The sequence below is a fragment of the Amblyraja radiata genome, chromosome 4, assembly GCF_010909765.2.
Source record: "Amblyraja radiata isolate CabotCenter1 chromosome 4, sAmbRad1.1.pri, whole genome shotgun sequence".
Lineage (NCBI taxonomy): Eukaryota > Metazoa > Chordata > Chondrichthyes > Rajiformes > Rajidae > Amblyraja > Amblyraja radiata.
The window spans coordinates 15,341,855-15,367,271 of record NC_045959.1 but is presented as its reverse complement, the minus strand read 5'-3'; the positions used below and the strand labels follow the sequence as shown (position 1 = coordinate 15,367,271).

Genomic DNA, 25,417 nt, shown 5'->3' with positions numbered 1-25,417 from the left:
TCTCGGTCATGATCGAGATATTAAAATTATGAGCAGCATAAATATGTTAGAAAGCCAAAAATCTATATCTCATGGTGGGTGGGGTGTCTAAAACTTGAGGTCATAGGTTTAAGGTGAGAGAAAGGGATAAAAGTTTCACACAACGGGTTGACAGTATCTGGAATGAGTATCTGTAATATGGAATATTTTAATTCATAAACTGACCAAAGATGAATCTTGCAAATTCTAAATCAGTAAGCATAAACTACATTGTACAATTCCGTGAAAATCATGGAAAGAATATGAAAGGGAAAGAAAAATGTAAAATTAAGATATAAAGAAGACATTTTTTAGCAAAATGTTACGTATCATAATTTATTAGAATCGAAAGGAGCAAGGCTTTACACTTGTAAACTTTGAGTTGCCAAACAGGTCATTTAACAATAGGAAGATGGTACTAAATTCACTTTAATGGACAAGTCCTAACCTTCCTTTCACATTTTTGGGGATATCCACTTTGAATAACTCAAGTTTGCATTGTTGATGTGTGTGTGAACACCGTGTCTCTAAGTAACTTCACAAAACAGTGCAGCTCACAAGGAGAAAGTGCAACTCGATAACATCTTGCTGAGCTCCAGGTTTAATGGCACCTGTACAGGTACCAGCAGCTGTTGCCTGATTTACTTTAAAATTGCAGTTTGATCATCAATCTTGCTGCAAAACCTAGATCAATTATTGATTAAAAATGCTTGTCCTTTTCAAACAGTAATTGCACTTAGAATATCTGTAAACGGAACTCTTCTTCAGTGCAATTTTAAACACGGACAGTGACGCAGTTTTTGGATCAATTGTTCCAGGTGATATAACTGCAGCTGAGCCACTAAACAATCAAAGTTGTTGTGCAATTTATTATTTTAACCAATTTTACGTGGCCAACAGTGATAGGTCTGGTTCTTGGTATTTGTATTTTTGAGGTCAAACTATCGACTGTAGATCCATGAAATGAATGCAAACTACACAAATGCACCTTTTAAAACTTGCGGGACAATTTTTGTTACTTTTCCACACAGGGAATGCACGTGTGAATCATAGGGGAGTAGGATAAATGACCTAGCTAATCATAGAGCACGAAACCACTGGTGCAATTTGCCCTGGCCCTAAGCCCAATATTCTACCTCCCTCCCGTTCAGGTCACTACTTGGAACTTCTTGTCCCGACGTTTCACAGAAACAAATTGTTCTCATTGCTGGACTGGAGAAATATGTTATTCAAGACATTTTCTAAACTATTATTTATAAAAGGCTGTGACCCCTTCTCGGTTACATCTGTGGCTCAGAGAGTAGCAACCTCTGGGTCTAGAGACCAATGGGCCTGTCCCACTTAGGCGATTTTTTAGGCAACTACAGGCGACTAGTTTGTCGCTACATGTTCGCCGGGAGTAGTCTCCTCAGTGGCCCAAAAAGCGTCTTTCTGGACGTCGCAAAATTTTCAACATGTTGCAAATATTTTGGTGACTGTGGGTTTGACGCCAATAAGCGTAGCTTGACTTCTCCTGACGTAGGTGCTGTCGTAGGTTCAATTCAGTCCATAAAACAGAATGAATTTGTTAAGGAATCAAAATTATTTTCAAAACATCACATTACAATGACACAACTCATGTCCATACACATAATTATGTCACTTGCCTCTGATTGGGACTGAAGTAAGTGTGATGCACAACCATAGCATTTATTGTTTCTGGCATAAGTAATGTGGTTCTTTTATAGAACAACCCATCAATTATCTCTTTGCTTTTTCTGCTGCAAATCACAATTGTGCTGACTTTATAAATCAGATTCCCGATTCCATTCTGAGATAGGGTCCACCTGCATAGCACAGCTCCCCTGAAGATATTCTGAAGGATCTCTCCATTGAATTGACACTAATTCAGTAAAATATGGTTACTATTTAATTTTATTTTAAGTCAATTCATTGTATTTTTAAATGAAACACTCAGAAATATTTAAAGCTATAAAGCTAAATATATGGAGACCTCTTTGACAGCCTTCAAAGTCAAAGGCATGGTTCATCCTGTCAATGTTTTCTTCAGCCACTGTGAAAAACTACCAAACATTACATTGAATTTATGTGTATTAGGGGAAAGGGGAGTGAATTCGGCTTGTACTCGCTAGAATTTAGAAGATTGAGGGGGGATCCTATAGAAACTTACAAAATTCTTAAGGGGTTGGACAGGCTATCAGGGGGTATGGAGAGAAGGCAGGTACGGGATACTGAGTTGGATGATCAGCCATGATCATATTGAATGGCAGTGCAGGCTCGAAGGGCCGAATGGCCTACTCCTGCATCTATTTTCTATGTTTCTATGAAAGGATGAATAAAACAGTTTGTATAGGGACAGCCACTACTTTTGATAACTAGGTTGCTCTGAATTCCTGATACAATTCTGATCATGAATTGCCAGGATTTAGAAACCACTATATAAATATTGGTTCAGTCTTTACTCACTGCAGCTGCATTGAAAAATATCTTCACACAAATCATAATTGTCTTTTACATAAAATAAAATACATTAGCTGTAATCATATCCCTTTCTCCAAAGCCTACATTAAATAGTTCCACATCTGACATGCTAAAACGAGTAAATGTTCATGGTAAAATAATTACTTAATTACAGCGTCTTCCTTTGTGAAATTTTATCCCTATAATAATCTTTTTTTAAATTTTTTTTAATTGTCGCCAGCTGGCTTTAAAATAATTTCTGAAAGCAATCTTTCTCATAAACACAATGACAAACCTGAGACAAATGTTTCCAATAAGACTACACACTGCACATGCTCAAAATACTGCATGCTGGGATTGGTAAACACAACTGGGGTATGTAAACTCTGGGAATGTGACCTTCAACCCCAAACTTTTCTCAAAGGTTAGGCCTCTTACAGAGAAACGTTAATGAAAGCACTTGCTGATGCTAAAGGAGATTTGCTTTCGGATTTCTGGTGCATTCTTTAAAAGTTTGCATGTCAGATATCCTGTTTAAATACCTGCATGGGGGTTTCTGAAGGAAAATTAAACATTTCCAACCTGGGGAAGGACAAGCATTGAATGCAAAACACATGGAATATTAATATTGGATCTTCTTTCATCTCCTTTTAGCATTTCATTAACTGGAGTTCTCCTCAGTCACATTATCTTAATTTTATTTTGTGTATTCAGAACTTTAAATCAAATAAGAAATAAATTATGTTGCAATGATCATTGTTAATTTGTCTCTTTTTAAATTTAGTCCTTCAGTAATTACCCTGCCGCCATGGGTTCAAATTAGACTAAAGGTTTGAATAAATGTTAACAGCTGGTAGAGTTGGGTAGTCTATGTTCATGGAATCATATCATTGTTTTACTAAACACAAAGGAGGTGTTTTTACAGCCCACAGGCATTGTGTTTCTATATTGGGCATTAGCAAGTACTGACATTGGACTGGTGGCAGAGCTGTTGTACAGAGGACCAGGAGGCTTTAGATATTAATACAAACAAGAACAATTCCCAAACACACCTGCTGACAAAATAAAAAGGAATTTGGGAAAGGAATTAATACAATTGAGCTATCTTCACTTACTTACTAACCAAAATAAGCTTTACATGTTTTAAATCAAATTCTATAACATTTGCTTCACTTTCCTTGCCATTAAAATAGGTCCCTAGAAACAGACAGCATAGCTTTAAGCCCTTTTGGCCCATTTTGTCCATGCTGAGTATGATACCCATCTACCCTAATTCCATTTGCCTGCATTAGACTCATGTCCCATTTAATTACCAGAACAAATACCTTTGAAATGTTGTCATTATATTTTTCTCTACTACCTCTAGTAGCTCGTTCCAGATATTCACCAACTCATTGTACAACTTAATTCCTCAGATATCATTTAAATTTCTGCTTTCTCTCGTTAAACCTGTGCCTTCTAATTGCTCTGTAGAAAATATTTTGACTATCTATTCTATCTGTGTACTCATCATTTTGTAAACCTCTCCATGGTCATAAGGATTGATATGGTCCTATTTAGGAATATAATTAAGTCATATAATCCATAAACAGCAAAATACAATGTGACCTCTGAATTCGTGTGGCTGGCTGCAAGTTATGCCCATCACCATTTAAAGTATTCAATTTCGTGGGAAAAATGTGCAACTCATGAAAACTGCTATAAACTAATGGTCACTTTCTGCATAGGGTGTCTCATTTCAAAAAACCTTTACGTAGTTACAGTAAGGCTGTTAAATAACAACCCAAATGAAACATGAAGATTTTGTGTCCCTATTCTAGATACCTCTTGCTACTGCCTGTTCCCATGCAATTCTGCAATTCCCTTCCTTGGTTCAAACAATCAATCACTCTTAAACCTTCATATTCCTTGGGAAAATATCCAAGTTTACCATTCTCTTACATTTTGAAAGATGGAATAGAATTTGTTAAGATCACTTGCCTAAAGTTACAAGGTATGTGTGTGTCAGGTTTTCCTGCTTCACTGTGGATGCCTGTTACAAGAATGTGTGAGATCAGAGAATAGACAGTAAATTCAATAAATAGCTCTTACCTACTTGAACCCTGTGCTTTGTCTTTATCTGTTTAGACTTTGTTTGACATTGTGCTCCCCTAATATGACATGATACTGATGGGCCTCTTTTAGAAAGGCGAAGCATGTCTTAAACATCTTTATTATGTTCCAAGCTGCAGAATAACGCACTGTAATTAATGCATTTAATTATATTGATTTGTAGGTTATGAACTGACACCAGACTTACAAATGTCAACCCTTTATCCTTCAGACTATCTACTCACTTTATTGTGGTTTCTCTGCTCGCAATGACTACTCCCTACACTAATTTGATAAACCCCTACAGTACTTCCTACCTTCCTGTTTCTCATTTTGATGTGGCAAAAAGCTGTAATCTTGTGGGACGGTTTTATGAATTACAATGTTAATCCAAATTGGATCAGAAATGCCCCTCGCTACTGCAAGTTGTAGATTACTGCAGATCTATATCCAACCGTAAATGCAGAACAAAGGGAAAATGGTACTATGAGAGAGTTCCCCGTGGCTTGATAGCCCATTTAAATTTGCAATCTGCAGCTGAGAATATTTGCAAAATCAGATATGCTTAGTTGTACTTTGTGTGTTCTATAATTTTGATCAGCAGCAATATTGATGTGCCACATCAAGACTTTTCTTTGACTTTCTAACCAATGGGCCCAAATGGAGCCTTGATCAGGGATACCAACTATAATAATTACAGGGTCTGATTGGGTTTGAATTGTCTTTGGGTGAGCTGGGTTTGGATTTCTAATGTCACATTTGAAGTCAGCCAGAAGGCTGCAGCTCATACAAACTACACATCCTGCCACTTCACTGCAGTACGAAGGGAATGCAGTGGATAGGCTGTTTTTTTGTTGATGTGACATTAACCCACAAGAACACTAGAAGATAGGAGCAGGAATAAATCACTCAGGTCTGCCTTGCTATTCACTATAATCATGGTTGATCTGCCCTAGGTCTCAACATCTCCTCTGGAACAGTAACCTGAGATCCTGTTTTTCCCTCTCAGATTGATCCCAAGAATATGAGTTAAAGATGAGGGCGAAGAATCTCCACAGTGTCTGGTCCCAATCAATACTATTACAGCAGATTAAACTGTCATTACCATAACAATCTTTGTGGACTCTTGATGTACACAAATGGCTGTCAAATTTCCTACACTACAATAGTCAAGGCAATTTGAAAAACACTTCACTGGCTGTATAATGGTTTGTGGAATCCTAAAATTTACCACATGAATTCTTTCTTCTTAAAAAGTTTTGCTCAGGAGCAATTATTTCGAAGTCTTTTTGATAAAAACAGAACTGCAAGCTTTTAGTGTGCCACTTTGAGATGAGTTAGTCGTGGATAAACATTTCAAAAAATAGATATGTTTAAAAATAAATGCAGTTTAAAGGCAGTTCATCAACTCCTTCACATGTGTCATCTGGTGCCTTTTATTTCTAAAGCTCATAAATTAAATCTCACGACTGCACCAAATGCCAGAACAATCCTTAAAAAATGAAAGAAAGTTCTATGTCCACAATTGTTGTTTATAAATAAAAATTGTAACAATCTTCTCCCTTCTCTCCATTTTCTTTCTAAAATAGTATAAATGTAATCAAGTGATAACTTCCGAAACTTTATTTAAAGGTCCAGACTTCATAGCTGAACTCACACAATGTCGGGTTTTGAAACAGTGATCTCACCTGACCCCTCACTGTTTGAGATTCATAACATAGGAATTTTAGAAAATCTGTACCAATTTTATCCACAGGCTCTTTATTGGCTCCCTGGCTAAGTTTAATTAACTCAACAGACTGCTGTTTGAACAGATCTCCCTAATCTATAACACTGGAAATATTTGAAATATTTACTGATCACAACAGGAGGTGGTTGAGTTTCTGATTGATGTTTTCAAATTATCACTGATCAGGCTAATGAGTTTTTGTACCATGATAAAAGGAGCTCACTGCCTAAGGTTTTTTTCTATATGTATATTCAAGTGTACTTATGTTCATACAGAGCATACAGAGCAGGCTCGGGAATTCAATTTGATTGCTTTTAGAGGGACATTTTAATCTGATGCACATTATGAATCATGTACAAATGTCCTTAATGATTTACCAAGGAAATAATTCTCCTGTGCTCCTCTTGCAACTTACTCTGCATTTAGTAATTTAACAAAGTGGAGTCAGACAGCGAAAATAGTAGAAACAAAGAACTGCAGATGCTGATTACAAAATAAAAGACACAAAGTGCTAGAATAACACAACAGGTCAGACAAGAAGCCTGGAGAACATGGATAGTTGACCCTTCTACAGAATGTTTTGGGTCGTGGCCCTTATTCAACTAAAATAGCGTTAAATCACAATCCAACTCTTGATAAAGAGGTAGTGAGGTAGAGAAAGTTACTTAACAACTGATTACTATTGTTTATGGGAACACTACATAAAGATTCTCACATGGAAAACCATGTAATTCAACATTTTTATTACATGGTTTTGCAATTAACACAAGTGCTCATTAAGACACAATCAATACATAGTTTGTGCGTTCTGTTGATCTTTAAGAACCTTTCCAAATGTTGATATGTTATGCACATCAACATTAAGGCAGGTGAAAAAATGAACAGGAGTGCATAACTTAATGCACAATAATTCAAAAATATCATTACAAAAATATTTAATTCAATTTCAATAAAGATATGCAAGAACTATGGACATTGTGCATTCTCTGAGTGTATTGGTGATAGCATAAACATTGGAAACCTGTCTAGATTAGTAGGGGCTTCAAAACCAAATTTAAGAAAATAAAATCTATTGAGCACTATTTCTTAAATCAACTATATATAAAGTCTCTATGTTTAATATAACACCAGAGGAGGGTGTATTTGGTGATTGATGCAGTTCACTGGAGCACTTGTCCCTGTGATCATTGCAATCCAGCAAGCATGCTCAGTCTTCACAAGTGTTTACCCGTCTTCCTGTTAATAACCGCAATTAATCTCCGGATCAGACTAATCCCTTCAGGAAAAAAAGCCATTAATTCCGTTTATTTAACTTTGCCCTTCATTTTGAAGGAACCATTGACCCCGCAGTCTTCCCTGGTCAGAGAGAAGTCTGCGCTCGGTTATACTGCACTCCGCCGTGACTTGGGTGGAGGTGGAGGTGGAGGTGGTGGTGGGGGGAAAGTGGCTGTTTTGTCTTGCAGCTGAAAGAGGCGTCGTTCAAGTTAACTGCCAGACCCAGCAGTCACCTCAAGACCCAGGGAATCAAGTAATTTCCACCCGGAGGTTCTGCCAAAGAATTCATGTCAGTTTCCTGCAAGAGGATACATGGAATGTAACAGCCGGACACACGGTTCTGCATCCCTTGTTTTAAAGTTCGGAGCTGGCTTCACTGAGAGTGGCTGGGTGTAAAACCCCGGCTCATTGAGCGTCCAGTTCAGTCCGATGCTGTTCCTCTGTCTGCAGATGTGCGGTTAACTCCTGCATCAGGGCCACTTTGCCAAGCTGGTCGTTTCTCCTCCTCTCCATGACCAGATCTTCCAGGCTCTGGAACTCCAGCGTGTGGCTCGCCTTGTCGCTCAGGTGGACCTTCAGGCGGTAAGGCTGCTTGCCGATCCTCAGCTCGCCCCCTGCTTTGAACTCCCTCCGGCCGCTCCGGCACCAGGCGGCGAAGCACTCGGAGCTCCTCCAGATCAGTTGCACCCCCTTGAGTCCCACCTGCTGGAGGGCGCATTGCACAACGCTCTCGGGAGGCCGGGCTTTGAACTTGTACAGGTGGTTCACCAGTCGCCCCCTCCTGCCCTGACTGGCATCGGTCAAAAAATCGTTCTTAATCTCGGCCTTGTGCAGATGCACCACTTGGAAATCGCCCACGTAAACAGCCCAATGCGGGCACTGGTTCTTGCCCACAAATTCCACCAGGTCGCCGGGTTTGCATTTGTTGAGGAGGGTTTCGGGCGGCTGGGTGGTCAAGTCTACCCCTTCTCCTCCTCCTCCCTCGCTCTTGCCGAAACTGCCCCTCTTCTCGTAGATGCACTGGTCCCTGTAATACACCGAGCACTCCACTTCGTTGCGCGCATCGTAAGTGTTCTCCTCCGTCACCCCCGTGCCCGCTTCGCTCGCCACCGGCTCCTCCAGCTCGTCCTCGTCCACCGAGAAGATATAAGAGACTCCGATGCGAGGTCCCGGCTCCTCCCGGTCGCTCCCCGTCGGGTCAGCCGTGGGAACTTCGGCGTAGCTCAAGTGCGTAAGTCTCTCCACCTGGTTCCCCATTGCAGCTAATACTCGGCTGGGGAGTCAAGCCGACCTCTCTCTCCGCCGAGCAGCAACGCGAGAGAAGGGATTTCACCTACAGGAACAGAACATAATTGATCCAAGCCCATACACACATACACACACACACACAGCCCAAACCCCAGAACAAACTGCATTGCCACGTAAGCCCAAGCGCTAACCTTAACTCCTCTCGCCAGCAGGTTCCTCCACCCCGACCTCCATCGCCTCCCTCGGGGAGGGTTTGAAAAGTTAGGAGGGATCGCCGGGGGAATGGTGCTGGAATAAAGTTTCCCTGGGCTCGCATTAAATCTGTGCGTCTGATCTCGCAGCTTCCTCCCCCTCTGCCCAGGTGTAGCCGGAGTTGCGAGTGATCCCAGGTGGGGGGGAAGCAGCAGGCAGAGGCAACAACCAGTGGAGATAATAACCCTCTCTTTAAATCCTTCTTTAGTGCCGCGGCTCCGCGCCGTCTCGTATCCGGAGGTCAATGTCACTAACTCACTCACTCACAAAGCGAGTGTGCGCCGACCGCGTTGTTGTAGGGTGAAGTGTGACTCAAATTGCACTGAGCTCTCTTCCTCCTCCCCTTTCCTTCCTTCCGCCCGTCCTCCCTCCCTCCCTCCCTCTCCCTTGCAAACGTCAAGGTGAGCGAACGGAAACGCGCCAGGGTCTGTCAGAAGCCCTAGAACAGCCTCCGGAGTGCCTCTCCCACCCTCTCTCTATCTATCTATCTCCCACCCTCTCTCTCTCTATCTATCTCCCACTCTCTCTCTATCTATCTCCCACCCTCTCTCTCTATCTATCTATCTCCCTCAACCTCAATCTGATCCTTTCTTTCGTTTTTATTTGGACAAAACAAAAACAACTTTCCAGCTCTTGAGAAGGAACGGGGAGGCGGGCACGTTATGGTTCCGAGCCACCACAACACAAGCAACAGCTGTGAAGCACGAATTGTGTTGATAAATAATGCAACTGGAACGTGAAACTGCTAGAGTCTGTTCACCTCCCCCTCACCTTCTCGACAAGGAAGGGCCCGGTATGTATGTTTAAACCTTTCAGTATTTTTCTATGCTCCGTTTTTTTGTAGTTCTGTTACCGGTACACATATATGACAATTTAAACCCTCCTAACTCATATGAGCTGTTACAGAGAATCCGATAAGCCCACTGTGGCGCTAGAAGCAAGGGCTACACTTCCCCTGGAATGAACGATAAGAGAGAGCAGCGAGAAATATCAGACACAACTCTCTCTCTCTCTCTCTCTCTTATTTCAAGCAAAGCACCCAGTGGAATATCTACAGCATTGAAACAACGCTGGATGCAATGGTTAAGATCAAAAGTTTATTCATATTCTAATTTAAACTAAGACTGGCTTTAAACAGCGCGGTAAACAGCGCGGAAACATGGAACTGTAGATGTTGTTCTGCAAAAACACCCACAAAGTGCTGGGTAGCATATCTGAAGGCAAATTGTACAGCATTAGTTTCATATCCCTCCGAGCAAGAACACATTGCAGACTATTTTGAGATAAAGATTAAAAAAATAGAATCTTAAAAAATAAATTATATTAATGCTTTCACACTCCTCCAGTGCCATGAAAGTATTTTACACTTGATGATGTACTATAGTCTCTGTTGTAATGTAGGAGGCAGCAGCCTACATGTGCACAGCAAGCTCCCACAAAAAGGCATTTAAGATTTAAAAAAAAACCCAGGATACAGACTCCCCAAGTGGAATATGAGGTGCTGTTCCTCTGAAGAAGGGTTTTGGCCCGAAACGTTGCCTATTTCTTTCGCTCCATAGATGCTGCTGCACCCGCTGAGTTTCTCCAGCATTTTTGCGAACCCACAAAAAGGCAATGTCATGGATAATCCATTAGAATAATGTATTCCGGATGTATTCACGTCAGAGTAAGATTTAGCTCTTAGGGCTAACGGAAAGGGATATGGGGAGAAAGCAGGAACAGGATTTTGGATGATTAGATGATCATATTGAATGGCTCGAAGGGCCGAATGGCCTACTACCGCACATATTTTCTATGTTTCTATAATGATGAGTGAGTGATGCATTTTGGTTAGTGAACGCATGGCCGAAAAAGTGCATAATTCACAACCTTAGGGCTTCTCGGGGAACTCGTTTAGAAGTGCAGTCATTGTTGCTGTATAGGAGCAAATATTGTCCAAACAACCCCCAGATACAGCAATATTGTAATGGCTAGATACAGCAATATTGTAATGACTGGGTTTGCCTGTGGTATACATATTAGTCAACACATGAAGAAATGCTGTTCCCACCCATCCAAGAGTTCAGACAATTGGTTTAACAATTCACACAGAACAGCTTTTGTTATGTTAAACATTCCTGTAGCCATTCTGCACACAGGAAGAGAGGCACAAAAAGCTGAAGTAACTCAGCGGGACAGGCAGCATCTCTGGAGAGAAGGAATGGGGTGGCGTTTCGGGTCGAGACCCTTCACACTGGTTAGGGATAAGGGAAATGAGAGATATAGACGGTGATGTGGAGAGATAAAGAACAATGAATGAAAGATATGCAAAACAAGTAGCGATGATAAAGGAAACCGGCCATTGCAAGCTGTTTGAAGGGTGAAAATGAGATGCTAATGCGACTTGGGTGGGGGAGGGATAGAGAGAGAGAGAGAGAGGGGCTACCTGAATTGAGTGAAATCAAAATTCATACCACTGGGCTGTAAGCTGCCCAGGCGAAATAGGAGATGCTGTTCCTCCAATTTGCATTTAGCCTCACTCTGACAATGGAGAAGACAGTGGACAGAAAGTTCTGTGTAGGAATGGGAACGAGAATTAAAATGTCCAGCAACCAGAAGATCAGGTTGGTTTACGCGGGCTGAGCGAAGGTGTTCCGCGAAACGATCGCCCAGTTTGCGTTCGGTCTCGCCGATGTATAAGAGTCTACATCTTGAACAATGGATACAGTAGATAAGGTTGGAGTAGGTGCTAGTGAACCTCTGCCTAACCTGAAAGGACTGTCGGGATCCCTGGATAGAGTCGAGGGAGGAGGTATGGCGACTGGCATTGCATCTGCGGTTGTAGGGGAAGGTACCTGGGAAGGGGGCGGTTTGGGTGCAAGGTATGAGTTAACCAGGGAGTTGCGGAGGGAAAGGTCACTGCAGAAAGCGGAAAGGGGTGGAGATGGGAAAATGTGGCTAGTGGTGGGATCCCGTTGGAGGTGGCGGAAATTTTGGAGTATTATCTATTGTATGCGACGGCTGATGGGGTGGAAGGTAAAGACTAGGGGGACTTTGTCTCTGTTGCGACTAGGGGGAAGGGGGGCAAGGGCAGAGCTGCAGGGTACCGAGGAGACATGAGTGAGGGCCTCATCTATGATGGGAGAGGGAAACCCGCGTTCCCTAAAGAACGAGGACATCTCAGATGTTCTCGTATGGAACACCTCATCTTGGGCGCAGATGCAGCATAGACAGAGAACTTGGGAGCAGGGGATAGAGTCTTTGCAGGAAGCAGGGTGGGAAGAAATGTAGTCGAGATAGTTGTGGGAGTCAGTGGGTTTGCAATAGATGTCAGTCAAGTGTCTATTTCTTGTGATGGAGACTGTGAGATCAAGAAAGGGGAGTGAGGTGTCGGAGATGGTCCAAGTAAATTGAGTGCAGGATGAACATTGGTGGTGAAGTTGATGAAACCCATGAGTTCTGCATGGGTGCAAGAGGTAGCACCGATGCAGTCATCAATGTAACGGAGATAAAGTTCGGGTATAGGGCCAGTGTACGCCTGGACCAGGGATTGTTCGAGGTACCCTATAAAGAGGTGGGCATAGCTGGGGCCCATGCGGGTGCCCGTAGCTACACCTTGGACTTGGAGGACATAGGAGGAGTCAAAGGAGTTGTTGAGGGAGACGACCACTAACTCCTAGAGGGAAATTGTATGGTTCTGCAGTCGAGGAAGAAACGGAGGGCTTTAAGGCCTTCCTGCTGGGGGATGGAGGTGTAGAGTGATTGAATGTCCATAGTAAAGATGAGGGAGTGGGAGCTCCGAAAGTGGAAGTCTTTAAAGAAATGAAGGGCATGTGAGGTATCTTGGACATAGGTCGGGAGAGATTCGACCAGGGGGGGGGATAGGATGGTGTCGAGGTACATGGAAATCATTTCCATGGGACAGGAGCAGGCAGAAACAATGGGTCTGCCAGGGCAGTTGTGTTTGAGGATTTTGTGGAGAAGGTAAAAACAGGCTGTGTGGGGCTGGGAAACGATAAGGTGGAAGGCAGACAGCCAGAAGTGATGAAATCAGTAATGGTGTTTCAGATTAAGGCCTGGTGCTCATCTGTGGGATCATGGTCCAAGGATAAGTTGGTGGAGGTGTCTGAGTTGTCGCCTGGCCTCAGCCTAGTCGAGGTCAGCGTGCCAGGTTACTACGGCACCTCCCTTGTTGGCGGGTTTGATTATAACGTCAGGGTTGCTGCAGAGTGAGCGGAGGGCTGTACGTTCAGAGGGGGTGAGGTTGGAGTAGGTAAAGTTGAGGCGGTTGATGTCATGCCGGCTGTTAGAAATGGAGGCGTAGAGAGGGTAGAAGGTCGTTCTTGGGAGTCCAAGAGGAGGGGGACTGGTGGAGACGGGACAAGGGGCATCACTGGGTGATGAGGATTCCTTCCCATAGAAAAAGGCACGGAGGCGATGGAAGAAAAGCTCTACATCGTGGCGGATCCGGAACCGTTGAGATACGGGCGGAGGGTGAGGCCTCCGTTGAGGACAGACCGTTCGATATCAGAAAGGGGGAAGTCAGGGGGATGGTGAAGACACGACAATGGTGGAGGTTGGGGTCAGCGGAGGGCCGTGGAGTGGACAAAGGCCGAGGCGAGAACTGTGGGGGATGGTGGGTGTTCAGAGAGAAGGGGGACATGAGGACTATTGTATGGGTGGGGTATGGTCGGGATAACCTGGTTAAAAGAGGGGAAAGGGGAAGACCCATCACTACTGAGGTTCCCTGCAGGAGGTGGGGAAGCAGTAGGACCCACCAGAGTCAGGCTGCTTTGGTGTAAGAGTCTGCATCATGGAGGTTGTGGGCCTGGTGCTGAGACTGGAACTCAGGTGAGGCAACGGTTCCAGCCCGTGGTGGGCGGTGTGGATGCGAGGGTCAGTGGAGTCACTGGTGAAGGCCCGTGAGGGGCTGAGTAAAGATACGGGTCAGCGGCAGCAGCATTGGTGGCCCAGAAGAGACAGTGAAGGTCGGTGACAGCGGCGGCAGTGGGGAAATGTGGTGGGATCCTGTTGGAGGTGGCGGAAATTTTGGAGTATTATCTGTTGTATGCGAAAGTTGGCAGCGCAGCGGTTTCGGAGGTCCGGGCCTGGGTTGGGCTGTAAAGGTCAGCCTCGTGATGTTCGGGCAGGCGGGCCGGGATCAGAAGATCCACAGCTCAGTATATATGTAATAGTGACCGAGAAAGGAATATTGATCCAAACTAAATTGGAGTTGTTTGACTCGGCCTAGTAGTGCAGCCAATAGAACCACTGGCTCATAGCACTGGATGCCCAGGTTCAATCCTGACCTCTGGTGCTGTCTGTGTGGAGTTTATATAATCCCTTTGTGACTGTGTTGGTTTCCATCATGTCTTTCCTAATTTGAGGAAAGACATTCTTGCCATAGAGGGAGTACAAAGAAGGTTCACCAGACTGATTACTGGGATGTCAGGACTTTCATATGAGTAAAGACTGGATAGACTCGGCTTGTACTCGCTAGAATTTAGAAGATTGAGGGGGGATCTTATAGAAACTTACAAAATTCTTAAGGGGTTGGACAGGCTAGATGGAGGAAAGTACACAAAATTGCTGGGGAAACTCAGCGGGTGCAGCAGCATCTATGGAGCGAAGGAAATAGGCGACGTTTCGGGCCGAAACCCTTCTTCAGACTGATGGGGGGTGGGGAAAGAAAGAAGGAAAAAGGGGAGGAGGAGGAGGAGCCCGAGGGCGGGCGGATGGGAGGGTGGGAGGAGACAGCTGGAGGGTGAAAGAAGGGGAGGAGACAGCACGGGCTAGCCAAATTGGGAGAATTCAATGTTGATGCCATAAGGACGCAAGGATCCCAGACGGAATATGAGGTGCTGTTCCTCCAATTTCCGCTGTTGCTCACTCTGGCAATGGAGGAGACCCAGGACAGAGAGGTCGGATTGGGAATGGGAGGGGGAGTTGAAGTACTGAGCCACCGGGAGGTCAGGTAGGTTATTGCGGACTGAGCGGAGGTGTTCGGCGAAACGGTCGCCCAACCTACGCTTGGTCTCACCGATGTAAATCAGCTGACATCTAGAGCAGCGGATGCAGTAGATGAGGTTGGAGGAGATACAGGTGAACCTTTGTCGCACCTGGAACGACTGCTTGGGACCTTGAATGGAGTCGAGGGGGGAGGTGAAGGGACAGGTGTTGCATTTCTTGCGGTTGCAACGGAAAGTGCCCGGGGAGGGGGTGGTGCGGGAGGGAAGGGAAGAATTGACGAGGGGGTTGCGGAGGGAGCGGTCTTTGCGGAAGGCAGACATGGGGGGAGATGGGAAGATGTGGCGAGTGGTGGGGTCATGTTGGAGGTGGCGGAAATGGCGGAGGATTATGTGTTGTATTTGCCGGCTGGTGGGGTGAAAGGTGAGGACCAGAGGGACTCTGCCCTTGTTGCGTGTGCGGGGATGGGGAGAGAGAGCAGTGTTACGGGGTATGGATGAGACCCTGGGGTGAGCCTCATCTATGGTGGCGGAGGGGAATCCCCGTTCCCTGAAGAACGAGGACATTTCCGATGCCCTGGTATGAAATGTCTCATCCTGGGAACAGATGCGGCGTAGGCGGAGGAATTGGGAGTAGGGGATGGAGTCTTTACAGGGGGCAGGGTGGGAAGACGTGTAGTCCAGATAGCCATGTGAGTCAGTGGGTTTGTAATGTATGTCGGTCAGGAGTCTGTCCCCTGCGATGGAGATGGTGAGGTCAAGGAATGGTAGGGAAGTGTCGGAAATCGTCCAGGTGTATTGGAGTGCCGGATGGAAGTTGGTGGTGAAGTGGATGAAGTCAGTCAGTTGTGTGTGGGTGCAGGAGGTGGCACCAAAGCAGTTGTCAATGTAGCGGAGGTAGAGGTCGGGGATGGGGCCCTGGTACGCATCGAACAAGGATTGTTCAACGTACCCGACAAAGAGGCAGGCGTAGCTGGGGCCCATGCGTGTGCCCATAGCTACGCCTTGGGTTTGGAGGAAATGGGAGGAGTCAAATGTAAAGTTATTGAGGGTGAGGACCAACTCCGCTAAGCGGAGGAGAGTGTCAGTGGCTGGGTATAGGTTGCTCCTCTGGTCGAGGAAAAACCGGAGGGCTCTGAGGCCATCCTGGTGGGGGATGGAGGTGTAGAGTGATGGAGGAAGGTTGTTCCCAATGTTGGGGAAGTCCAGAACAAAGGGTCACAGTTTAAGGATAAAGGGGAAATCTTTTAGGACCGAGATGAGGAAAACATTTTTCACACAGAGAGTGGTGAATCTGTGGAATTCTCTGCCACAGAAGGTAGTTGAGGCCAGTTCATTGGCTATATTTAAGAGGGAGTTAGATGTGGCTAAAGGGATCAGGGGGTATGGAGAGAAGGCAGGTACAGGATACTGAGTTGGACGATCAGCCATGATCATATTGAATGGCGGTGCAGGCTCGAAGGGCCGAATGGCCTACTCCTGCACCTATTTTCTATTTTTCTATGTTTCTATCACATCCCAAAGACGTGGACTATAGGATAATTGGTTACTGCAAACTATCCCTATGATGTAGGTGAGCTGTAGAATCATGGAAAAGTTGAATGAAATTGTGGGGATGATTTTCAAAAAGAAATTAATGTAGGATTAATGTAAATTGGTGATTGGCGCACAATAAGTGGTCTGGGTTGCTTGTCTCCGTGACTTTACAACCATGCAATCCGATTTGGCACACAGCACCACAGCTTCTATGTTTTACCCAAAGTGTAGTCAGTACCTTGGAAGGATAGTGAAACCTAAATGACAATTTGCTCAAGTCCTACACAATGGAACATATAATACATTTAATCAAGATAACCTACTAAAGTATGATAACGTGAATTTACAATTTAAACACGAGCAAAATACATTTTCTATTCTCTGTATTTTGTTTATTAGCCATTATTTAAATTGCTTGTAAGGAAAAAGACTTTCGACGTGGTAAATAGATTCTGTTGAATGCTTTACATTTTGCTGTTATTTTCATTCTTTGTCACATCCAACAAAATGATATTCATTACATGGGAAACAAAACAGAAATATTTCCCAGAGTAGAATTGACAAATAAAAAGTCATGAACATGGGTTTATTTTGGTGTAATCAAATTCAATGAAATTTTAAAGGAACAAAACTGACAGGAGCTTAGTCATTGTTGGTTTTACAACAATGAATATGAGACCCGGAAATGATAGAAATCAGACCAACTTGAAATAATTCATCACAGATTCAGCCTAATTTGTACATGTGATTATGTGTCCACTTGAATGTGGGATAAAGAATCTTCAATTATAGGGACACAGCAAATTTGGAAACACTCAGCAAGCCAACAATGCACCGTGAAGAGAGAAACGGGGATAAAGTATTAGATCAGTATTTTATGATTTAGCTTTAAGGGCCTGTCCCACGAGCATGTGACTGCATGCAGCAAGCGCGACCAAACCGGAAGCGGGGGCCGCGCGGAGGTCGAGTGATCCCCGTGCAGGGCCTGTCCCACCAGCATGCGACTGCATGCGGCGAGCGCGATCAAACCAGAAGCGGGGGCCGCGCGGAGGTCGAGTGATCCCGTACGAGTTGACGTGAAGTTCGAGCGAAGTCTGCGGGAAGTTTGCGCGTGACGTACGCCGTCAAGACGCTGCGTACGGCGTCGAGACGATGCGGGCCGGCAGGACGTTGCCGCGCGAAATTTTTGGACAGTGTCAGTTTTTCGGAACCCCGCGCGATGTTGGGACCAGCTCCGCACAACTCCATACGGCTCCGGTGATCGAAGTGGGACCGGCCCCGCGAGGCCGTACTGCTCATGCGACCATGTTAGGTCGCGCTTGCCGCATGCAGTCGCATGTTCGTGGGACAGGCCCTTAGTTAGATTTCTAAGAACATGATATTTTGCTTTGGCATGTATTCAACTGGTCATTCAAACGCTGTGACAATGCCCAGAGCCCAGCTTCAGTTCAAATGCACTATCGTTGATATGTAGGCTCTGCAATGCAGGGAAAGAGCAATGAGATAAATGACCATTAATCAATGTGAGTTGAGGATTGGACCGGTTACTGGGAGAATTCCCCTGCTATCCTTGGACCTACAAGAAATGGCTTAGTGTGCCACTCAAGATTCAAGATTCAAGAAGTTTATTGCCATGTCAACAAGTTGATAGGAATGTGTCTTGGTTCGCTCTCAGACAGATACAATACAGTACAATACAACCACCACAATACATAATACAGACAATATCGTACGAAGGACAATATATACAGGAAGGACAGTACCCAGCAGCGTCATGTTAAGCGTACGTGCAAGTGCAAAAGAAAGTGCAAAGTGATTAGTGCAAATTCAAATATCTGATGGCTTGGAGGTAGGTGCTGTCTCTGAAGCGAGATGTTTTACTTTTAATGCTTCTATATCTCCTTCCTGATGGGAGGAGATTAAAGAGGTAATGTGCCGGGTGAAAGTGGTCTGCTATGATTTTTTTGGCCTTTCTGGTGAGTCTTGTTGAGTAAAGTGATGTCACTGAGGGAAGTCTGCTGCAACCGATGATCTTAGAAGCTCGGCGCACTATTCTCTCCAGCCGAATCTTATCCTGCGAGGTTGTGTGACCATACCAGACAAGCATGGAGAATGTGAGTATGCTTTCTATGGTAGACCTATAGAAGTGGGTCATGGCTGGTCGACTGACCCTGAATTTTTTGAGCTGCCGCAGGAAGTAGAGTCGCTGGTGGCACTTACTGATTATGAGACTGGTGTTGAGCTCCCATGATAGGGATTGATGTATGGTGGTCCCGAGGAACTTAAAGGAGGTGACCCTCTCAACCACCTCTCCATTGATGAAGAGAGGGAGGAGGGGGGTAGCCTTCTTTCTGAAATCAACAACCAGCTCCTTAGTTTTTGAGATGTTAAGTATGAGGTTGTTGTTCTCACACCACCTTACTAGCTCCTCTACTTCCCTACGGTAAACGGTTTCGATGTTATTGGTAATAAGACCTGCCACAGATGTGTCATCTGCAAACTTAAATAACAAGACAGAGTGTGAACAGCAAAAATGTGTGTATACAGAGTACAGAAGAGGTGATAAAACGCAACCCTGGGGGGCGCCGATGTTCAGGAACCTAGCCAGTGAGACATGGTTACCAATTTTTACCACCTGTTTTCTGTCACATAGAAAGCTATAGATCCATTTACATAGAGATGAGTTGACCCCCAGTTCCTGTAAAGTGTGTATCAACTTTACAGGAACGATGGTATTGAATGCGGAGCTAAAATCCACAAAAAGAATGCGAGCATATGTGGATCTGGATTCCAGGTGTTGGAGGATGGAGTGCACACAGAGGGACACTGCATCATCTACACTTCTGTTGGCTCTGTAGGCAAATTGATAGGGATCAAGTGTAATGCTGGAAAGATGTTTGCATACCAGTCTCTCAAGAACCTTCATGATGACTGAAGTTAAGGCAACAGGCCTATAGTCGTTAAGACAAGTGATGTTATTTTCTTGGGGACTGGTACGATCACAGCTGACTTGAAACAAGCAGGCACAATTGAGAGTTGAAGTGACCAGTTGAAAATGGAGGTGAGGACGGGTGTCAGTTCATTAGAGCAGTGTCTTAATGTAGCAGGCGCCACACCGTCAGGCCCTGCTGCCTTCCTGGTGTTAAGCTGGCGGAGCAGGGTTCTGACGTCATGTTCTGAGACAGTAGGAGTAGTGTCGCCCAGCTCTGTGGTTAAAGAGGGGGACTGATGGTTGCCCTTGTCAAAACGACAGTAAAAGTCATTGAGCCTCCCAGGGAGGGAGGGATCGCTGTCTAGAACATGGTGCTTGGTTTTATAGTCTGTGATAGCCTGCAGACCTTGCCACACCCCTTTGATGTCATTAGCTTGTAATTTGTTTTCTAGCTTTACTCTGTAGGAAGCTTTAGCTTTGATCACAGCTCGCTGAAATTCATATTTCAGCAGTTTGTATTGAACCATGTCTCCATGTTTAAATGCATCATGCTTCTTCCTACATAGTAACCTCACATCATTATTAAACCAGGGCTTGTTGTTATTATAAACAGTCACAGTTTTAGTTGGAATGCATACACTCTCACAGAAATGAATATACGATGTAACAGTGTCAGTGTAGGTGTTAATATCGTACTGGCCATCAGCCCAGAAGGTGCTCCATTCAGTGGAGTCAAAACAGTCCTGTAAAGTTTCTATGGCTTGTGAGGACCATTTCCTAAAAAGTTTGACAGTTGGTTTTTTCACCTTAAGTTTTTGACGATACTTAGGAATCAGTAGAATGGTGTTGTGGTCAGACTCACCGATAGGGGCTCCAGCCACAGCATGATATGCCTCGGGGATGGAGGAATAGCATTGGTCCAGTGTATTATCCAGCCTGGTGGCAATGTGGATCTGAGGCTTGTATCTCGGGAGAGCCTTCTTTAGGGAGACGTGATTAAAGTCTCCTAACGCCAGCACAACCGCGTCTGGATTGGAATTCTCCACCTCCATGATGTGATCGGCCAGTTGCTGCGACGCGGACGGAGCTGAGGCGCTCGGTGGTATGTAGACAGCGGCCAGGATGATGGAGGAAAACTCCCTCGGTAGATAGAAGGGCTTACACATCACTGTGAGAAGCTCTAAATCCGGCGAGCAGGTTTGTGACATGGTTTTGGAGTCAGTACACCAATTCCTATTGATGTAGCAGCAAACACCACCCCCGCGTTGTTTGAGTGAGTCCCTGGTTCTGTCGGCGCGGTGGAGAGAGAAGCCTGCTTGTTGTAGCGTGGAGTCCGACATATTCTCATCCAGCCAGGTTTCAGTGAGGCACACAGCAGCGGCGTCTCTAAAGTCCCTTTGTGAGCGAATGAGCATGGAAAGCTCGTCTTTCTTGTTCGCCAGCGAGCGGACGTTGGATAGGATCAAGCTTGGTAAAGCTGGGCAGTGGATGCAACGCATCAGCCGAACGAGTGCACCCCCTCTCCTGCCCCGTTCCCTCGGCTGCCCACGGTGTTTCAACCACTCGCCGCCGACTTGATGAAAGTCCGGTGGAAGTTCGGGTACAAAAGCGGGCATGTTGTCTCGAATGTGAAGTAGTTCAGTCTTATCGTGCTGAAGTAAGCCAAAGCTGGGCTCCGCGAGCAAACAAAACAACACTAAACAAACAAATAGGGAGAGCAAAACCGAGTCGCCATTGAGCGGCGCCATTTTGAGCATTATGTTACACTCTATGTAATAGTATGTTTACACCCATTTGAGGAGATGGTTTGCTTTCACAATTGCATTTGCTGCATTCTCTCGGTCCTGCATTGAGCTATTGGTTTAATCATATGCTTTTGACCTTCTGTCTCAGAAGCGAAGGACCTAAAGGGCAAAATATAATTACTTGTTTAACAACAAAATTAACCTGTGGAATGATAGGCGCACTAGCATTTCTGCTCTGATACTCCAAGTTCTTCTGTTGATATTGATTCTATAAGATTCAGATTCAATTTTAATTGTCATTGTCAGTGTACAGTACAGAGACAACGAAATGCATAAGAGAAGACATTCTGTATTTGGACCTAGAATTTAAGTTCTTGCTCGCCTTGGTGGAGGGGGAGGGGGAGGGACAATAGATGTGCTTATAAATTAATAACATGATGGATATTTCAAACGGTTCTGGCTTTAGAAGTGATGCTCTGCAACACTTTTATTAGCAGTATTTTTCCATTGCCTTGGGGAGCCAATTAATTATGTCATGGAATGGGGCATGTGTACAGGATCTTCTGGTGTGGGGAAAGCTCTAAGGAAATTTCTTGTTAGTCAGTATTTTAGGCTTAAGAATGTTTCCTCCATAGAATGCCAGGGTGATGAGATGTAGCGACCACTTGTTTAAACAAATTCCTTAATAATAAGCACAATTCATGGGAATGCCAGTGAATGAAGAAAATGGTTTTTCAATGCAAATTTTCAGATCCAAATATTGAAAGAGAAAATCTGTACTATGGTTAAAAAAAGCAAGTGAAGGTGCCAAAATGGTGGAGAATTCACCGACTTCAATTGCCTTCATGTATAATGCTCAAATGTCCAGCTGGCAGCTAGTATTTATCCTCATTTATACTAATTGTGGCTTCTACAGGAGCCATGGAATATTTTATGGGTTGTTGGTTGAAATCCCAAGTCAACTCAAATTGAGTTCATAGTCATATGCATAAGCACAGCGGGGTACAGTTATGATGAAAATGTTGCTTGCAACAGTTTCACAGGCACATAAAATCAAAACATAAATCATACATAAATATATACATAAATGTCAAGAAAGTGGAAAGAAGAAGACTGCAAAAAAAGACAATAGTGCAAAAATACACAATTAGAAAACAAGTCCATGGTGGTGTAAAAGGTGATCCATGGTGTTCCACTGCTATGGTAGGATTAGGGTTGTGAAGGTTGTGTTGGTTGCAGAGCTTTCCCAGAGACTTGCATGCAAAAATCTGAGCTCCACTCTAGCCCCGAGTGAATGTCGATAGACACAAAATGCTGGAGTCTGAATAAGGTTCTCGACCCGAAACATCACCCATTCCTTCTCTGCCTGTCCCGCTGAGTTACTCCAGCATTTTGTGGTTCTGTGTTTTATGTCTATCTTTTGTTTAATTCTAATATGCACATGTACTGGACCTAGAGGAGAACGGGTTCTGATGCCCCTGTCCCACTTAGGAAACCTGAACGGAAACCTCTGGAGACTTTGCGCCCCACCCAAGGTTTCCGTGCGGTTCCCGGAGGTTGCAGGTGGTTGCCGGAGGTTGCAGGTAGTGGAAGCAGGTCGGGAGACTGACAAAAACCTCCGGGAACCGCACAGAAACCTTGGGTGGGGCACAAAGTCTCCAGAGGTTTCCGTTCAGGTTTCCTAAGTGGGTTAGGGGCATAAAGACAATTCAGAAACTGCTTCTACAATATAAGGGGGGAGGGGGGGGGGGGAAAGGTGCGCGGGGGCGTAAAGGAGAAGAGGAGGCATCCTCTATGCATGACTGTTTATGCATCTTTGGTTTAAACTAGCATCTGCAGTTCCTTCCGAGACACTGAGTGACTGTAGCTGTGTTGGAGGTGTTGTCTGCGAGAGGAGACTTTAAAATGAGACACAGATGAAAGTTAAAGATCCAGTGAATAACCTGAGGAAGAGCTGGCGAGTTCTCAATGTGGCCTGGTTAATATTTATGCCTTAACCAATTAATTAAAGAAACTGCCTACCTGGCCATTGTCACTGGATTATTTGAGGGAACACATTGTACAGAAATTGGTCATCCTGTTTCCTGCATTGGAAACATGGCTACAGTTCAAAAGTATTTAATTGGCTGCAAAGCATTTACGGAACACCTGATGTCATGAAAGATACTATTAAATGCATCTCTATTTTGAAATGATGAGGCCTCAGCGGTTTGAATTTCACGTTCCAGTTTTTAGCTTGGCCTTTAACAAGCTGCAGCTTTTGACAATCTTAACAGCATGTTTTTCCTTCCTGCCAAAGACATTAAGCCAATCGTGTTTTCTGGCCTTGAACCATTCTGCCTTCTGGGCATTCTGTCAGGAAGCAGCATGGGGATAGAGGGATGCCCACCTTCCCAGAGTGTGTGTGAATCTCTCCGAATGTGTACATCTCCGGCCAGCTGCTCTTGAGAACATTGCTTTCCTTTACAATAAGCTGTCAGTGCAGAGATAGATGCCTCAGCTCAAAGATCTCAGGGCTTTCCACGCTCCTCTGACATCTCCCATTGTAACTGCTGGTGAGGAAACTATTGGCACTTGGGGAGGACCTGAAACAAGGATGGTCGGACAGCTCGTGGTTAGATGCTGGGGGTTAGGGACTCATCGTGAACTGGGTGAATTGTGGGGATTGATCAAGAAACGGGAGCTTGAGAGTGATGGAGATGTATGGATCCTGAGGAAGGAGAGAGGGATAGAGAGATAGAGAGATAGAGAGAGATAGAGAGAGAGATGATCAAAAATATCATATGCACCAGGACCAAACCAATTGCATTCTTTCAATTATGCTATGTTTTCAATTATACTACATGACCAAAAGTGCAAGCCAAAGTGCAAAATGTAACCTGATACAAAGTTTATAGTACCTCGATGCTGAGTTGGGGGCTTAGTTAGGATGAATAATGGGAAGAAGCTGATCTTGAATTTGGAGGGAATAGTGGGGAAAGTGTGCTCAAGATGAGAGATAGACAACTTATATTTTTATAGGCTCTCCAACAAACGGAAATATTTCAAGATTCCTCTCAGCTAGGTTGCCATTAAAGTTGAGACTTATAATAGAATATTGGTCTAAGTGACTGGATTAGTTTATTGTCAAATAGCCAGAGCATAATGCAATTGCTTGTTCCACGGAGTCCAGAAAATAAACCATACACATGTCAATTATAGATACAACAATAAATAGAATGATGAATGCAAAACAGCAGAATAGTGCAATGATTATAATGCAATCTGCATTAATGCAAAATAAGTGCAATAAATGAAGAAATGAAAGGGGTAGTGTTAAGAGACAGAGTAGATGGCAAGTAGACACAAAATGCTGGAGTAACTACGGGACGGGCAGCATCTCTGGAGAGAAGGAATGGGTGACGTTTCGGGTCAAGACCCTTCTTCAGACTGATGTCAGGGGAGTGGGTGGGACAGAGATAGAATGTAGTTGGAGACAGCAAGACTGGTGGGAGAACTGGGAAGGGGGAGGGGATGGAGAGAGAGGGAAGGCAAGGGCTATTTGAAGTTAGAGAAGTCAATGTTCAGACTGCTGGGGTGTAAGCTACCTAAATGAAATAGGAGGTGCTGTTCCTCCAATTTGCCCTGGGCCTCACTCTGACAATGGAGGGGGCCCAGGCCAGAAAGGTCAGATTGGGAATGGGAGGGGGAGTTAAAGTGCTGAGCAACCGGGAGATCAGGTAGGTTAAGGCGGACTAAGCGGAGGTGTTCAGCGAAACCATCGCCGAGCCTACGCTTGGTCTCGCCGATATACAGAAGTTGACACCTGGAACAGCAGATACAGTAGATGAGGTTGGAGGAGGTGCAAGTGAACCTCTGTCTCACCTGACAAGACTGTTGGGGTCCTTGGATGGAGTCAAGGGGGGAGGTAAGGGGACAGGTGTTGCATCTCCTGCGATTGCAGGGGAAAGTACCTGGGGAGGGGGTGGTTTGGGTTGGAAGGGACGAGTTGACCGGGGAGTTGCGGAGGGAATGGTCTCTGAAGAAAGCAGAAAGGGGTGGAGATGGGAAGGTGTGTCCAGTAGTGGGATGCCGTTGGAGGTGGCAAAAATGTTGGAGAAGTATATGCTGTACGCAACAACGGCTGATGGGGTGGAAGGTGAGGACAAGGGGTACTCTGTCCTTGTTATGAATGGGGGGGGAAGGG

General features: G+C 44.8%; 1 protein-coding gene and 1 long non-coding RNA gene across 3 annotated transcripts in view; one reads left to right on the top strand and one right to left on the bottom strand.

Moving 5' to 3' along the window:
* Window positions 1-7,019: 7,019 nt before the first annotated feature.
* On the bottom strand, window positions 7,020-9,445 carry lratd2 (LRAT domain containing 2). The gene is made up of 2 exons (XM_033019000.1): window positions 9,013-9,445; window positions 7,020-8,906 (listed from the first exon to the last, which is right to left on the bottom strand). Exon 2 carries the CDS (start codon window positions 8,828-8,830, stop codon window positions 7,979-7,981), a length of 852 nt encoding a protein of 283 aa, XP_032874891.1. The 5' UTR covers window positions 8,831-8,906; window positions 9,013-9,445; the 3' UTR covers window positions 7,020-7,978.
* A 143-nt stretch (window positions 9,446-9,588) lies between these two features.
* LOC116971843 overlaps window positions 9,589-25,417 on the top strand; it is a 48,555-nt gene continuing 32,726 nt past the window's right edge. For both annotated transcript variants that reach the window (XR_004411639.1, XR_004411638.1), the window contains exon 1: window positions 9,589-9,866. This is a non-coding gene — a long non-coding RNA (uncharacterized LOC116971843). The remainder of the gene's footprint in view (window positions 9,867-25,417) is intronic.